Below are 17,138 nucleotides of genomic sequence, written 5' to 3'. Positions count from 1 at the left end.
CAAAGCTAATTGTCTCCGTATACATACAGCAATAAACAGTTTATTGTCCGATTTTATAGATCCAAATTCTAGAGTGTAAAATGACTAATAGATAATTATCTTAGTATTTTCTAGTGATAAATTACATGTTTAATTACTAAACATGGTCAAAAATAAAAGTTTTCTCAAAACAAGTAGAGTGTATTCAATCCTTTTCTAAACTATATAAATGAACCGGATTTGTCCCTGCAACACGTTTATATATAACTATTAAATATTATCGGTCAACGGACCTGAAACAGCTTGAGACTTGACATATGGTTAATAATGGTATAATGTTCAGTCATTATGATTCTCATTGCTTAGAATAATTGAGAAGATTAGACATATTTAGGGCACGGCAACCGTAGTAGGCTAATCTTACGCAATATTTAAGTTAGAATTGTAAACTTCCATATTTTTGAAGAATTAGAAAGTCTTGAAAAATTTCACATTGTTCCTATCTTTGTTCTGTGACCAAACTTCAATCGATGAGAAGAAAAACAGTGTTTTTTTTTTCGCAAAACAACTTTTGTTTCATCTTATTTCATTCGGTGTAGAAAGTAAAGCCATTAAGGTACTGGACGTCTGGGATTTTATGACGTCATTCATATGAAAGAAGATTTTCCAAAATTAATTAGGGCCCTAAATGAATTTTCCTGAAGTCATGACCTATCTAGTTCATTTTGGTTCTAGTTTTAGTTCATGTCAACTAAATAATTTAGTTTCTAGCCAAACGACAGATTTGACTCGACGTTCTTTTACGCCATCTACAGATGAGAAAGAAAGACAGTTTTTTTTATCTCTTTCGCAAAAGGACTTTTATCTCATCTTATTTCAATCGGTGTACCAATTAAAGCCATTAAGGTGCTGGACGTCTGATATTTTATGTCGTCATTGTTACGAAAGATAATTTTCCAAAATTACTTAAGGCCCCAAATGAATTTTCCTGAAGTCATGACCTATCTAGTTCATTTTTCACACGGAAAAGCGAACAATCATTTTATTACAAAAAATATTTTTTTAATAGACGATGATCACCTAGCAAAGTTTGGTCCTCTAGTAAACAACTTCATTTACCCCAGTGAATCCAAAATTCAGCATTAATCCGTAATTATAAAATAGCCGACCCAGCAATAGCTCTATCAAAGCGTGTTTCAAAACACAATCGCAACATCAGTTTTCATCCATGGTATCCCCTTCTTATACAGTGATATTTAAAGTCGTAGGCACGTAAAAGTTGTTCAGTGTTATATAAATGTTCTTTATTAATTGTTCTGATAGTTGTGTTGTCAATTTTTTCTTCTTTTTATTCCTTTATTTTTGTCGTTTCCTCTATGTACTCCGTCTTTGTTTACTTTTGTATTGTATGATAGGTTAGAACCAAATAAATAAATAATTATTGTAGTTTTTCTGCCGCAATGCGTAGCATCTAATGCAGGGCAATTAAGAATCCGAGATTGACCACGCAGGTATTAAACAAGAATGTGTTTCTCTAAAAGCTCTGAATCAACTGATTTGTCAACAAACAGATTGCATTTCCAAACTCCTCCTGCTTATGCTCAAAACTTTCAACCTTGAGGGGTCTCTAATTTCAGTGAGCAAACAATTTATGAAAATTTTTAGAGAAGCTGGAAGAAGGAAATGGAATTTTCCAGCTACATCGTTATGTCACAATGAATTATGTCATTTTTTAAAAAAATGCCATTTTCGAGAAAAATTACAGATATACTATTATTGCTCGTTTAATAAGATAGGATTTGCCCAATTCCATGGTGAAAAAGTAGTTTTGCTCTCGCAGTTAGGCTACTTACAGGAGAGGTAAGGAGAATATAAAAGAAAAGTATAAAAAAGTTAGTTAGTCCTTATTTTAGCCAATAAAAGCAATCAAAATTAAACGGAGCAATGAAATAATGCGCTAGCATAGACCTAGTAAAGAACAATGTGTTTCCTATTTTCATTTTTCTTTTTTCCTTTTCTTTTGGCGCTCTCATCATATAGAACGGAGGTTCATGGGAAGATGAAACCTCATTTCATTACAAACTGTATGCCCTTTTGAAAAAAAAATACGATTGGAGGACGCCGGACAGCCCTTCTAACTTGTGGGCACCCCTTGGATTCCAGATGGGATTCGGTAAAAATTTCGAGGCTTCAGTTTTGATAGAAACGACCGGGCATACTTAAAAAAGTATATTCTGAGTACGAAGCAAGGCGTGCAAGGTAAAGGCACCATTTTACAGAAATGAATACTCAGACATTTTAGTAAATAGCTCTAAATGCTACACATTGTTAAAGCCAGGGTCGTACAAGGATTTTCTGTCTAAATAATTGAGGGATCCGAAGCTGACCCAAGCGCCTCAGTTCTTTTCAATAGCCCCCTTCCACTCGTTCATATATGTTCGCTCCGTTTTCTTGGAGCTCCATAGTTTCATTCTCTTGAAACGTATAGTGCTGAAAACACCCTCCAAAAAGAAAAAAGAAATTCTATTCAAATTATTTTATACATTAATATTCAAAGTAAAAATCCCATTTAAAGTAAATCCCATGTGTGAACTCTGTCACATGTTTAGGGACAGGATAAAAGAGATACCGTTTGAACACGCAGTTTCCAAGGCACTTTTATTCAAATTCAAACTATTCAAACTGATTATCTAAACTGGATATATTCCTTTGAATACCTATTCAAACTTGTTATAGATTCATCTAAAACCAAGATTTTTTTTTTTGAAAACGCTATTTATCCATTATTTATCCAGACACCTTATTTCTTGATGACACGAGGAGAGCAATAACAACAACAAAATATTAGCTGAGAATCTGACTCAAAAGATTAAGAAATTCAAGAAAATCTAGGATTTTGGGAGAGGCACGAACCCAAGATCCATCCCTGCATACGTCTTTTATGTATATGCCTGCCAATGTTTAGATTACTTTGTGCGCTATTTTATGAACTTTGCCTCCGAATTATATAGTAAACGTTACAATGACATTAATTAGGGAAGGGGGTAGGAGATAGTTATTTAGTCTATACCACAGGACAAAAAACGAAAAAAGAAATATAAAGGTAAGCCCTCACTTTTAACTTAATTTTCGCTATCACGGAGAGAGGGATCTGAGAGATGAATTCTCAATTCGCCACAGAAAATGCACTGTGCATAATTTCGAGTCGCATGATGAATTTTATAGTGTGATGGACTGTGATGCACGGTCGATGCAGTGAACTGTCAAGGTTGACGAACTAAAAGTGTGGCGAATTGCTATAACAAACCAAGGTGAGCATCATTAAGACAAATTCTGACAGCAGGAGAACTAAGCAATAATTTTTTTTTATATATACAAATTTCTTCAGAGTTGGCGAGACAAAGCAAATGCCATGATGAGAAAAAAAAAGTTGGCCCAAGTCCTTAATCGCCTCACGTAACAGTTCTGCCTCACTTCTGTCATCTGAAGCCTTTTTTTTTTTTTTTTTTTTTTTTTTTTTTTTTTTTTTTTTTTTTTTTTTTTTTTTTTTTTTTTTTTTTTTTTTTGCACTGTCGCATGAAGGAGGCAAACTAACGGAATTACAGTGGCCCATTATTCAATAGACATTAAATTGACCAATGAATCAACTGATAATCGATCAATAAATGAGCAAAACGGTGTAAACAACAGAGCTAGCATATTGAAAGAGAGGAGAAAAACAACGAAAGCATGAACATATGACGCGAGAAACGATAACGAAGAGCCAAGACTGAGAATAGACAAGGATGTTTCCAGATTTTTTGCCCTGGGGAGGGGGGTTTCGGGTGGGGGGTATTTTGGAGGGCACAAAAACTTCACAAGACGCATCAAAATTTGTTTATATGTATTTTTGTTACTTCTTACGAGTCAGAAGAAAATTTTAGGGGGGGGTCAAACCCGGTTACCCTTCCTGGATGAGGCCATGGAATAGAGCAAAAAAGGATCAAGAAAAAGAGAAAATTGAGGCATCAATCTGGTTCAACTTTCAAACTATCGAAAAAAAATGTGATAGCCTTACTGAATATACTGAATAATAATATACTGAATATACTGAATAATACTGAATAGCCTTCGTAAGTTACTATTTCAGAAACGAAAAAAATGAAATATTCTTTTGACGAAGAAGTGGGAAGTCAAAAATGGGGAAGACCTCGGAACACTTTACGTCGAACATACCAGTCTGATCTGCGAAGTATCCATGCTTCTCTTCAACCCGATAGGGAAGACATGTATGTTTTGATTATGATGTCCTTGGTACTTTAAGGCAGATTTTGTATTTTAATATACAATGTTAAATTTGATTATATCATGGGTGATATAGTTTTTAGCGTAAAACCCAAAGAAACTTTAACAAATACCGTAACAGGTAGGATTTTCACGCCTTACATATTTTAATAGAAGTTTTTAAGGGGCTTTTTGTGTGGCCTTATCCTGTGGTGAATCTTTTCCATCTGTCAGGTGGTATATCATAATCAACAGAGTTTTTAATAGAAAATTCAAATCTGAATTTATATATGCCGTGCCAGATAAGGCTATTAGAGCTCTGAGACGTGATATCCTTCCAAACATCAAATTTCATTTTGATTCGATCACTCCTTCGTAAGTTAAAATACCTCATTTTTCCAGTTTTTCAGAATTAACACTCCCCCCCCCCACTTCCCCAAAGAGAACGATACGCTCCGGTTATGTCCACCACGTATCTAGTACTTGTACCTATTTTTCCCACGAAGTTTCATCGCGATCCCTCCACTCTAAGGGTTTTCCAAGATTTTAGGTTCCCCCCTCAATTCCCCCCAATGTCACCAGATCCAGTCGGGATTTAATATAAGAGCTCTGAGACACGATATGCTTCCAAATTTCACATTTTATTAAGATCTGATCACTCCTTCGAATTATGAAAATACCTCATTTTTTCTAATTTTTCAGAATTAGCCGTCCCCCCACCCCAACTCCCCCGAACAAAGCAGATCCTTTGCGGTTATTTCAATAACGTATCTAGCACTTCTGTTTATTTTTCCCACCAAGTTTCATCCCGATGCCTCTACTCTAAGCGTTTTTCAAGATTTTAGGTTCCCCCCTCCAACTCCCCCCAATGTGATTTAAAATAAGAGATCTGAGTTTCGAAGTCCTTCTAAATATGAAATTTCATTAAGATACGATCAGTCTTTCGTAAGTTAAAAATACCTCATTTTTTCTATTTTTTTAGAATTAACCCTCCCTCCCCCCAACTCCCCCAAAGGGAGCAGATCTGTTCCAGTTATGTCGATCATGTATCTAGGACTAGGGCTCTGAGACACGATATCCTTCCAAACATCATATTTCATTAAGATCCCATCACCCGTTCGTAAGTTAAAAATACTTCATTTTTTCTATTTTTTCCGAATTAACCGGCCCCTCACTCCCCCTCAAATGGTCAAATCGGGAAACTGACTATTTCTAATTTAATCTGGTCTGGTCCCTGGTACGCCTGCCAAATTTTGTAGTCCTAGCTTACCTGGAAGTGCCTAAAGTAGCGAAACCAGGACAGACCGACAGACAGACCGACAGAATTTGAGATCGCTATATGTCACTTGGTTAATACCAAGTGCCATAAAAACGTCCAGAAATTAAATAAAAAAAATTCTAACTGAAAGTAAGGAGCGAGATTAAAACTTAAAACGAACAGAAATTACCCCGTATATGAAAAGGGCTTTTCCTCCTCAACGCCCCGCTCTTTACGCCAAAGTTTTTTACTGTTTTAAAAAGTAGATTTAACAGAAAGAGTCAAACTTTAGCGTAAAGAGCGGGGCGTTGAGGAGGAAAAGCCCCTTTCATAAACGGAGTAATCTCTGTTCGTTTTAAGTTTTAATGTCGCTCCTGCGGACCACCAGCGGAAATAAGTTACTATAATATTTCGATCCCAAAACGACCAAAAATTAAAATAAACGATCACAAACATAAAGATAGCATGTAAAAATATAGATAAATAAATATATTATAAAACGAGTAAAAACTAAATTGAATATTCAAGTCGAACTTAAAACGAATAGAAATTACTACAAACAGGCGTTTGGCTAGTTTTTCCTCCCCTAACCATTAAATGTTAAAGCTAATTGCATCATTGCGACCACCCCTTCCATGTGAAGTTAAATTGAAGCCTTATGGCACTATGGCCCTTATTGTATTGTATGACCCTTATGGCATTATGGCCCTTATTGTATCGTCCTGGCCTAGTGGGTTGGTGCGCTGGATTCGGGATCCCTTGTCTGAGAGGACGCGGGTTCGAATCCCAGTGTACCCAATTCTTCAGTTTGGGACGGGGGTCAGTGGCGTGACTCTGTAAGCTTAGCCAGAGTCGACCCAGCTCTAAATGGGTACCTGGAGAAATCTGGGGAAGGTAAACAGGAAGGGTGTGCGAAAGCACAGGATGGCTGACCCCCAGCCCCCCATTGCACTTCCTGGCTGAAGGGCCAAGAAACGGAGATCAGCACCGCCGGTACGGACTGTAAAGTCTAATGCCGTATCCTTTACCTTTTTTTTATTGTATTGTATGCCCCTTATGGCATTATGGCCCTTATGGCATTATTGTAGGCAACGCTGCAGCGTGCCTGCCGGTATATGGAAAGAATTCTTTCTCATGTTCTTTTTTTGTAATGTTTCATCTCGAGTAAAATTTTCAAAACAATTGAACTGAAAACAAAAATTAACAAACAAATGCAGTTAACTCACATGATTTCTGTCTCAGATCCCAGATTCGGATTGTTCTATCGTAGCTACCAGAAACAGCTTTGGTAGGGTCACCCAAAAAACGTGCGGCTAAGACTTTGTTCGTGTGACCAGTTAATGTGTGCTGCAAAAAGATGGCCGTTAAGCTGATAATATGAAAAAAGTCAACTCATTTGACACTGAAATCCTTACACAAAGATATGAAGTCAACCTTGTTCTATTTTTGATATCTTCTATGGCCTCGTTTCCATTCCATCTATACAGAGTGACTCCTCCTCAGGAGAAAGGGCGTGATTTGGTATAGGGCAAGGGGCAGCTTCCCCTCCCGGACTTAGGTTTCCCCGTTCCACGATTCCAATCTTGCCCCTAGACCTCAGTTTGCCCCACAGCTAATATTTAGTTTCTTCAAAATTCTTGTTAAAACTAAGATAAGCCAGGATAATTCAAGCATCCATAAGAACGGGTCAATTTTCTTTAGTACATCTTTACCTTTTTTGTTACTTTAATGCTCATTTTCAGTTTCACTTTCATTTTTACTTGATTTCGGAAATTTGCTCCAACTTTGCCCCTATCCCAAGGTTTTTGACGGAATTACGCCACTGCTCAGGAGGAAACACTGTAAAATTCTTAAAACAACAAAACAAAAAAATTGAAAAGAAGATATGAACGAGGAAGATAACAACCAGTGAAGAATTGAAATTATTGTTCTGACGCACTCGGTACTTCCCATTCAGCGCGCTATAATGTGTCTTTTTTTAAGCAACTTTTCGCTACTGAATATATATTCGTGCTGTGCTTCCAATCCTCAAATCAATATGACATGAATTCATTTGAATAATTTTGAAATTCCCATAAATTTGTTTTCAAAATAACATTTTAATATTAAGACTAATCAAGATAATAGTTACCAGTTGTATTTTTGGATGAAGGTTGTTACCCTGGGAGTGTTTGAGAGAAGGTGATTGTCTTTTTTCTTTTTCCTTTCATTATTATTTTAATTACTGTAGGATGCTGCTAGAAACATTTATGTAGATTTTTTTTATCATTACTGTTAATTTAGGATGTCTTAGAATGATTAAGTAGTTAATCGCTATGCGTTAGCAAAATTTGCATTTTTCCCTTGCCTAGTAATTTATATCTGTAATAGTTTATATTTTTGTTTAATTTATCATTTTTTATTATATATATATATATATATATATATATATATATATATATATATATATATATATATATATATATATAAATAATGACGAAAACCACACTGCCTTTCCATAATACAACAACAAAAGAGAGAATAATGAGGACTTTTTTCCCAAGACAGTGAACCAACAAAACCTATTTGAATATTTCGGCCCTATATCTAAGGGCCGTCTTCAGCTAAGAAAAAATAAAAACAATAAAACACTTACAATAAAAGTTCTCAGTTAAAAATCCATTTGTTTTTATTTTAAAATAGCCTTGGCATCATTACTTCTTAACGAAAAGTTCAGCCAAGACTGTCTGATAAAAGCTAACATTTTGCAAGATAAAAAGGTTCATTCATTTCACTAACTGTATTTATTAAATATTGGAATGATTTCTTATTGCGATATTTGCCTTCTCTGCAGCTAATCTGATAGTTCTTTTGATATTGGGCTTGTTTTGGGAAAAAAGTCCTCATTATTATCTCTTTTGTTGTTGTATTATATATATATATATATATATATATATATATATATATATATATATATATATATATATATATATATATATATATATATATATATATATATATATATATATATATATATATATATATATATATATATTTATATATTTATATATTTTTGTAAATAAAAGTAAAAAAAAGTCAAAAGTCATCCTTGAATCAGCTACAAATGGCCTTTTTTTTGTTTTTTTTTATCACGAATCAGTTTTTATTAAAAACTCGATAATTCGTTCTTGATGTTCGGACGAGCGTTCGTTCGCTGGTTCGTTTCAGAACCGTATTTCGTTAGCATACAGGAATACTTTGTACTTATTATGCTGGCTTTATGGTCAAAAATACTTTAATGATCTTTTATAGTCCATAGGCCCTTTATTTTTCTTTAACTTGTTTTATGGTTCAAGTTTGATTTGTTCCATTTATAAATAAAGATATATTTGAGTTTTACGTTTTTTAAGCTACGTTTCTTTAAAATTCTATAAAAATGAACTAATATGCAGATGTTTCTAAGGCATCAATATATTTAAAAGGATAATATAGCAGTAATTTGCAACAATGGTGGATTCAGAGGAGGTGGAGTATCCCCCAACAAAGATTTTTCTGGCCCCCTTTTTTCTTTTTTTTCTGTTTTTCACTCAGTTTTAAAATAAACTAGTCAATTTGGTCAATTATTGGCGCCCTTTCACATTGCTCCCCAAGATTTTGCTTATTGGTGCCCTTTCACAATGCCCCACCCCCAAATATTTTGCTCTAGATCTGTCCCTGATTTTCAAAAGTATAATTATTTAAGTATTCAAAGGCTGACAGACTAATTGTCAGGAACTTAAATGCCTTATTTTCTATTTAAAGCGTAGATGCATCCCTATTGCACTGCCATTAAAATATTGCAGTCTTCGTCATTGGAATCTTCGAGATTCGTCAGTATCGTCATTCGAAAGTTGCTTTAAAAGACTACAATAGTGGTAATTTCAGAATAAATGCTAATTATAGACTCATTGAAAGGCTCGATTAGAAAATTATCGTTGATGAAGAAGAAGAAAAATTCATTTCAACTTTGAAGACACAAGTTGCAGGACTGTCATTAACAATATTACCGTCAATAACAGCCACCAATGTCTCATTTGAAAACTAATTCTAGACGTAAAGCAGTGGCGATTTGAAAATAAAATGCTAATTGTAGAAGTATTTAAAGGCTTGATTGACTAACTGTCTTTAATTTTAAAAATAAACTATCACACTTCAACTCGGGAACCTAGTTGAATCACTGTCATTAACAATATTACCGTCTATAACAGCCACCAATGCCTCATTTGTAAACTAATTCTAGACGTAAAGCAGTGGTGATTTGAAAATAAAATGCTAATTATAGAAGTATTTAAAGGCTTGATTGACTAACTGTCTTTAATTTTAAAAATAAACTATCACACTTCAACTCGGGAACCTAGTTGAATCACTGTCATTAACAATATTACCGTCTATAACAGCCACCAATGCCTCATTTGTAAACTATGTCTAGACGTAAAGCAGTGGTGATTTGAAAATAAAATACTAATTATAAAAGTATTTAAAGGCTTGATTGACTAACTGTCTTTAATTTTAAAAATAAACTATCACACTTCAACTCGGGAACCTAGTTGAATCACTGTCATTAACAATATTACCGTCTATAACAGCCACCAATGCCTCATTTGTAAACTAATTCTAGACGTAAAGCAGTGGTGATTTGAAAATAAAATGCTAATTATAGAAGTATTTAAAGGCTTGATTGACTAACTGTCTTTAATTTTAAAAATAAACTATCACACTTCAACTCGGGAACCTAGTTGAATCACTGTCATTAACAATATTACCGTCTATAACAGCCACCGATGCCTCATTTGTAAACTAATTCTAGACGTAAAGCAGTGGTGATTTGAAAATAAAATGCTAATTATAGTAGTATTTAAAGGCTTGATTGACTAACTGTCTTTAATTTTAAAAATAAACTATCACACTTCAACTCGGGAACCTAGTTGAATCACTGTCATTAACAATATTACCGTCTATAACAGCCACCAATGCCTCATTTGTAAACTAATTCTAGACGTAAAGCAGTGGTGATTTGAAAATAAAATGCTAATTATAGAAGTATTTAAAGGCTTGATTGACTAACTGTCTTTAATTTTAAAAATAAACTATCACACTTCAACTCGGGAACCTAGTTGAATCACTGTCATTAACAATATTACCGTCTATAACAGCCACCAATGCCTCATTTGTAAACTAATTCTAGACGTAAAGCAGTGGTGATTTGAAAATAAAATGCTAATTATAGAAGTATTTAAAGGCTTGATTGACTAACTGTCTTTAATTTTAAAAATAAACTATCACACTTCAACTCGGGAACCTAGTTGAATCACTGTCATTAACAATATTACCGTCTATAACAGCCACCAATGCCTCATTTGTAAACTAATTCTAGACGTAAAGCAGTGGTGATTTGAAAATAAAATGCTAATTATAGAAGTATTTAAAGGCTTGATTGACTAACTGTCTTTAATTTTAAAAATAAACTATCACACTTCAACTCGGGAACCTAGTTGAATCACTGTCATTAACAATATTACCGTCTATAACAGCCACCAATGCCTCATTTGTAAACTAATTCTAGACGTAAAGCAGTGGTGATTTGAAAATAAAATGCTAATTATAGAAGTATTTAAAGGCTTGATTGACTAACTGTCTTTAATTTTAAAAATAAACTATCACACTTCAACTCGGGAACCTAGTTGAATCACTGTCATTAACAATATTACCGTCTATAACAGCCACCAATGCCTCATTTGTAAACTAATTCTAGACGTAAAGCAGTGGTGATTTGAAAATAAAATGCTAATTATAGTAGTATTTAAAGGCTTGATTGACTAACTGTCTTTAATTTTAAAAATAAACTATCACACTTCAACTCGGGAACCTAGTTGAATCACTGTCATTAACAATATTACTGTCTATAACAGCCATCAATGCCCTAATATGCAAATTAATTTTAAAAGGTTGAATAGTGGAAGCAACTTAGGAAGCATAGACTCAGAGCTGTCAATAAAAATATTACAATTTATAACAGCCGTCAATGCCCCCTATCCCAAAATTAATTGTGAAAGGTAAAATAGATGTAATTAGAAAACAAATATTAGTTAAATGAGTATTGAAGTACTTCATTGAAAAATCGTTATTCATTATAAAAAAAACAAAAAAACACATCAACTTGGGAAGTACAGTCGTTCGCTGTCATTTAGAATATTGCAGTATATGATAGCCGTCAAAACCCTCATTCGCAAATTAATTTAAAAAGGTTGAATAGTGGTAATGAGAAGAATGCTAATCACAGAAGCATCGAAATGCTTGCTTGGAGAATTGATACTGAAAAAAAAAGATGCCCTCATTCGCAAAATTAATTATAAAACGTAAAACATGTGTAGTTAGAAAAAAAATATTAGTTAAAGGAGCATTGAAATACTTAACTGAAAAATTGTCATTCATTAAAAAAAAATAAAAACAAAAAAAAAACACATCAACTGGGGAAGTATAATCTTTACACTGTCATTTAAAATATAGCCGTATATGATAGCCGTCAGCACCATCATTCGCAAATTAATTTAAAAAGGTATAATAGTGCCAATTTCAAAACGTATGCTAATTATAAAAGCTCTCAAAGGCTTGATTGATTAATTGCCGTTGGTTTCAGAAAAAAAAGAACGTTTTGCACTTCAACTTGGGAAGTACTGCCATTGCCCTGTCATTAAAATATTATAGAGCCGCCAATGCCCTCATTCGAAAATTAATTTACCGTGACGACCATCATAATAGCTTTAAATTTATTTTAACAAGGTCCCATGAAAAATGTGAGACTTTTTAGCGCAAAGGGACTGCAATAAGTTTCTTTACATAATTTTCAATGGTGAAAATAAAACCATTTTAAAACGCTTGAAGGACCAAGAATTGGTCCACTCCTACATGGTTTCAAGCTTTTATTTACTTCACTTTTGAATCAGCGATGAGAAACTTAACTTTTTAATAATTTTAATTTTATTTTATTTTTTTGAACGACTAGCTTTTTTTATTATATTAACTAATTAATTTAATATTTACAAAACTTTAATTTTTCTACTTATTGATAAATATTTTTATCATAAAGATTTTCCTCCTGAAGGAAAGAATATATTACTCCTACCAATTATCTTACCAGGATTTTCCCAAACTCCTTAGGCCATAGTTTGCACCGACTGAATTTTGACTTCATATAATTCTTTTAATTTTTTATTAATTGGGGTATCTTCCCAGTAAAACAACCGATTTTGTAGCTGCAGCTGTAACTTGGACCAAAAGGATAATATACTTACACCACTGAATTAATTGGTCTGAGATCTGTCTGCTTACCCAGCCAAAATTATGTCAGTAAAAAGACCTTTTCTTAGAGAAGGAACTAAACTTGCTTAAAAATACAAAAATTGTCCTTTTCCAAAATTTTCTGCCAATTCTCAACATGCTTTTGATCTAAAAAAATTTTTAAACCAAATTTCAAAAATCTAATTCGACCAATGGATATAGGGGATCTCAGCTATGGAGTAATAGCAAAACCATCGTCTGAAAACAAACAAAACTCACTACAAACAAGAGTTTGGCTACTGTCCTCTTCCTTAACTGTAAAAGTATAAAGCCTCCTGCGTCATAGGCGCTTTACTGAAAATGAATAATATTTGGAAAACTTTCTTTTATAATTATTACAATATTGGAAATGAAATGAAAATTACAATCAAAAAAGATCTTGAACTGATGACCCTTCTGCAATTAATATAATTATATATCAAATATTCAGTTTAATTTTATTAGTCCTTTCCAAGACTGTTCAAGACAAATATAGTTTCACTACAAACAAGATTTTAGATACTGCCCTCTACCCTAACTGTAAAAGTATAAAACCTCCTGCGTCATTGGCGCTTTATTAAAAACGAATTATATTACAAACATTTTCTTTCGTAATTGTGACAATAATGAAAATTGAAATGAAAATTATAATTAAAAAAAATCTTGAACTGATGAGCCTTCAGCAATTAACATAACTATATATCAAATATTTAGTTTAATTTTACTAGTCCTTTCAAAGACTGTTAAAGACATATGTAGTTTTCAGTAAAGCGCTAATAACGCAGTAAGCTTTATACTTTTACAGTTAGCGAAGGGGGCAGTAGCCAAACTCTTGTCTGTTGTAAATTTTGTTCGTTTTAAGCTTGATTTGCATATTAAACTTAAGTTTTTCTCGTTTTAAGACTGAATAGGTGAGGGGGCCGACTAGATTTTTTTGCGGGGCCCTCTATATACTAAATATTTAAATAAAATATACCTGCATAGTACTTTATATACGTCAAGTAGTTCAAGTAGGTAGTGCAAGATCTCTCTAATATAGGCCTATGCCGATTAAATTCAATAAATTTGACATGAAAATTTACAGTTATCAGTATTCTACATTATAAAGTATTTACTGTATAATAATAAGTACATAAATAAATCTCATCCAGTAATGCATACGTAAAATAAATATATTTTTTATTATCCAAATAAATAATAATTTATCCCTTATAGTCAAAAACAATTTGCTTTAAATAGAAAAAAGTTATTCATTTTGATGGTAACGCGGGGCCATTTCAAATGTGGGGCCCGATTGGGCCAAATCGCCCCAGTCGCCCTTTATTTGGCCCTTAAGAAAATTAAAAATTTATTTGGCATAAGAAAATCAGATTGGTGTAAAACAAAAGTCAATATTTTTGCTTTGATGCATATGGTTTGGAGTCAGCTAAACAGAAGGGATAGACGCGTTTCTAGACAATTTTAATATAATTTACGTACTTCTGTTTTATCCTTAAATGTGTCTTTCCTGTTCAATGAATATGCAGGAAAAAACAGGAGTAAAGCTGCTTATAACGATAAAAAAAGGATAAATTACAAGGCGAATTGACATACTAAAAAAAAAAAAAAAAAAATCCGAATAGTGCAAAAAAAGTCAATATTTTTCTTCGATACATGTGGTTTAGAATCAGTTATACAGTACGGATAGTAGGCCATAGATGCTTTTCTAGTAAATTTTATTATAATTTACGTACTTTTTTATCATTTTTTTTTTCGATTCAAAGAATATACAGGAAAAAACAGGTACAAAGCTACTTATAATGATAAAAGTAAAGAAAAAATTACAAGGTGAGTTGACATCTGATATATATATATATATATATATATATATATATATATATATATATATATATATACATATATATATATATATATATATATATATATATATATCTATATATATAAAAATAAGTCGTCTGTGTGTGGATCTGTGGATCAGGTGACGTCATGTTTGTCCGCATATGACGTCTGAATTATTTCACACTAATACAAAAGAAGAAAAAAACTAAAAAAGGTAAAAACTACAAAAAAACTAAAAAGAAAAAAAACTAAAAAAGCTAAAAAACTAAAAAAAACTAAAAAAAGGTAAAAATCTAATAACTAAAAAAAAACTGAAAAAAATAAAAAAAGGCAAAAACTACAAAAAAAATAAAAACTAATAAAAAAACTAAAAAAGCTAAAAAACTAAAAAAACTAAAAAAAACTAAAAAAAGGTAAAAAACTAAAAAAAACTAAAAACTAAAAAAGAAAAAAACTAAAAAAAAGGAAAAAACTGAAAAATAAAAGAGAAAAAGAAAACTAAAAAAATATGAATAAATATATATAAAAATAAGTTGTTTGTGGGTTATGTCTGTCTGTCTGTCTGTCGAGTGACGTCGTGTTTGTCCGCATATGACGTCTGAATTATTTCACACTAATACAAAAGAAGAAAAAAAAACTAAAAAAGATAAAAACTACAAAAAAAACTAAAAAGAAAAAAAACTAAAAAAGCAAAAAAACTAAAAAAAACTAAAAAAAGGTAAAAAACTAAAAACTAAAAAAAACTGAAAAAACTAAAAAAAGCAAAAACTAAAAAAAACTAAAAACTAATAAAAAAACTAAAAAAGCTAAAAAACTAAAAAAACTAAAAAAACTAAAAAAAGGTAAAAAACAAAAAAAAAACTAAAAACTAAAAAAGAAAAAACTAAAAAAAGGAAAAAACTGAAAAATAAGAGAAAAAGAAAACTAACAAAATATTAATAAATATAAAAAATATAAATATAAATATAATATAAATTAGCAATCAACAAAGCACCGAGACACAAATGACGACCGGGACACAGGGAGTATAAATGACGACCAGGACATAAGTAAAAAAAAAAAACTAAAAAAACTAAAAAAATGGTAAAAACTACAAAAAAACTAAAAACTAATAAAAAAACTAAAAAATCTAAAAATCTAAATAAACTAAAAAAGAAAAAAAAAGAAAAAAGGAAAAAAATAAAGGAGAAAAACAAAACTAAAAAACGAATGTATATACAGACCGGGACACCGGGATACAAATGACGACCGGGACACAGGGAATATAAATGACGACCGGGACACAGGGACACAACTACAATGGGGACGCCGGGGGGCACAGGGGGATATAAATGACGACCGGGACACCGGGACACAAGGAATATAAATGACGCCCGGGACACTCAAAGAGAAATCACAGACTGGAACACCGGGACACAAATGACGACCGGGACACAGGGAATATAAATGACGACCGGGACAAAGGGACATAACTACAAAGGGGACGCCGGGGTGCACAGGGGGATATATAAATGACGATGGCGACTCAGGGAATGGTCGATTAGCAATCACCATCAACAAAGCTCAAGGGCAATCATTAGAATCATGAGGTATAGAGCTGAATACGGATTGTTTTCCCATGGACCATTATATGTTGCATGTTCAAGAGTCGGTAAACCTGACAATATATTTATATGCACAGACAATGGGACAGCAAAGAATGTTGTATATTCGCAAGTTTTACGTAGTTAAAAACATATATATATATATATATATATATATATATATATATATATATATATATATATATATATATATATATATATATATATATATATATATATATATATATATATATATATATATATATATATATATATATATATATATATATATATATATATATATATATATATATATATCTATCTATATTCACAGGTGGGTCATAGGGACACAACTACAATGGCGCGTAACTAATATGGCGCGTAACGACTTACGCGCGCGGGGGGGCTTGGGGGGGCGCGAAGCGCCCCCACCAACTAGGTGTTGGGGTGGCGCGAAGCGCCACCCCAACAGCTAGTATATATATATATATATATATATATATATATATATATATATATATATATATATATATATATATATATATATATATATATATATATATATATATATATATATATATATATATATATATATAAAACAAATTTTTGGAAAAATAATACCTGTCAATATATTTCTTCGATACCTTTGGTTCCGATTCGGCTAAACAGTAGGAATAGTATAGACAGGATATTAGTCAATTTTGATATAATTTGTATCCTTACATAGAAGTAAACATTTTACAACATATTTTAATGCAACAACAGGCCAATGTTCAGTTCGAAACTCAAATCTGTGGTTTAGACTCCGCTGGACAGTGGGGATAGAATAGACACTTTTCAAATCCTTTTAATATAATATACGTTCTTCGATTTTATCCTTA

At 32.2% G+C, this 17,138-nt stretch overlaps 1 protein-coding gene across 2 annotated transcripts in view; it reads right to left on the bottom strand.

The window, feature by feature from the left end:
- LOC136037302 (autophagy-related protein 16-1-like) overlaps positions 1-17,138 on the bottom strand; it is a 226,882-nt gene that overhangs the window by 86,087 nt on the left and 123,657 nt on the right. For both annotated transcript variants that reach the window (XM_065719949.1, XM_065719950.1), the window contains one exon: positions 6,727-6,847. In XM_065719949.1, coding sequence (XP_065576021.1) covers positions 6,727-6,847 — 121 coding nt within the window. The remainder of the gene's footprint in view (positions 1-6,726; positions 6,848-17,138) is intronic.

The sequence above is a fragment of the Artemia franciscana genome, chromosome 16, assembly GCF_032884065.1.
Source record: "Artemia franciscana chromosome 16, ASM3288406v1, whole genome shotgun sequence".
Lineage (NCBI taxonomy): Eukaryota > Metazoa > Arthropoda > Branchiopoda > Anostraca > Artemiidae > Artemia > Artemia franciscana.
This window is presented reverse-complemented; position numbering and strand designations above follow the sequence as displayed.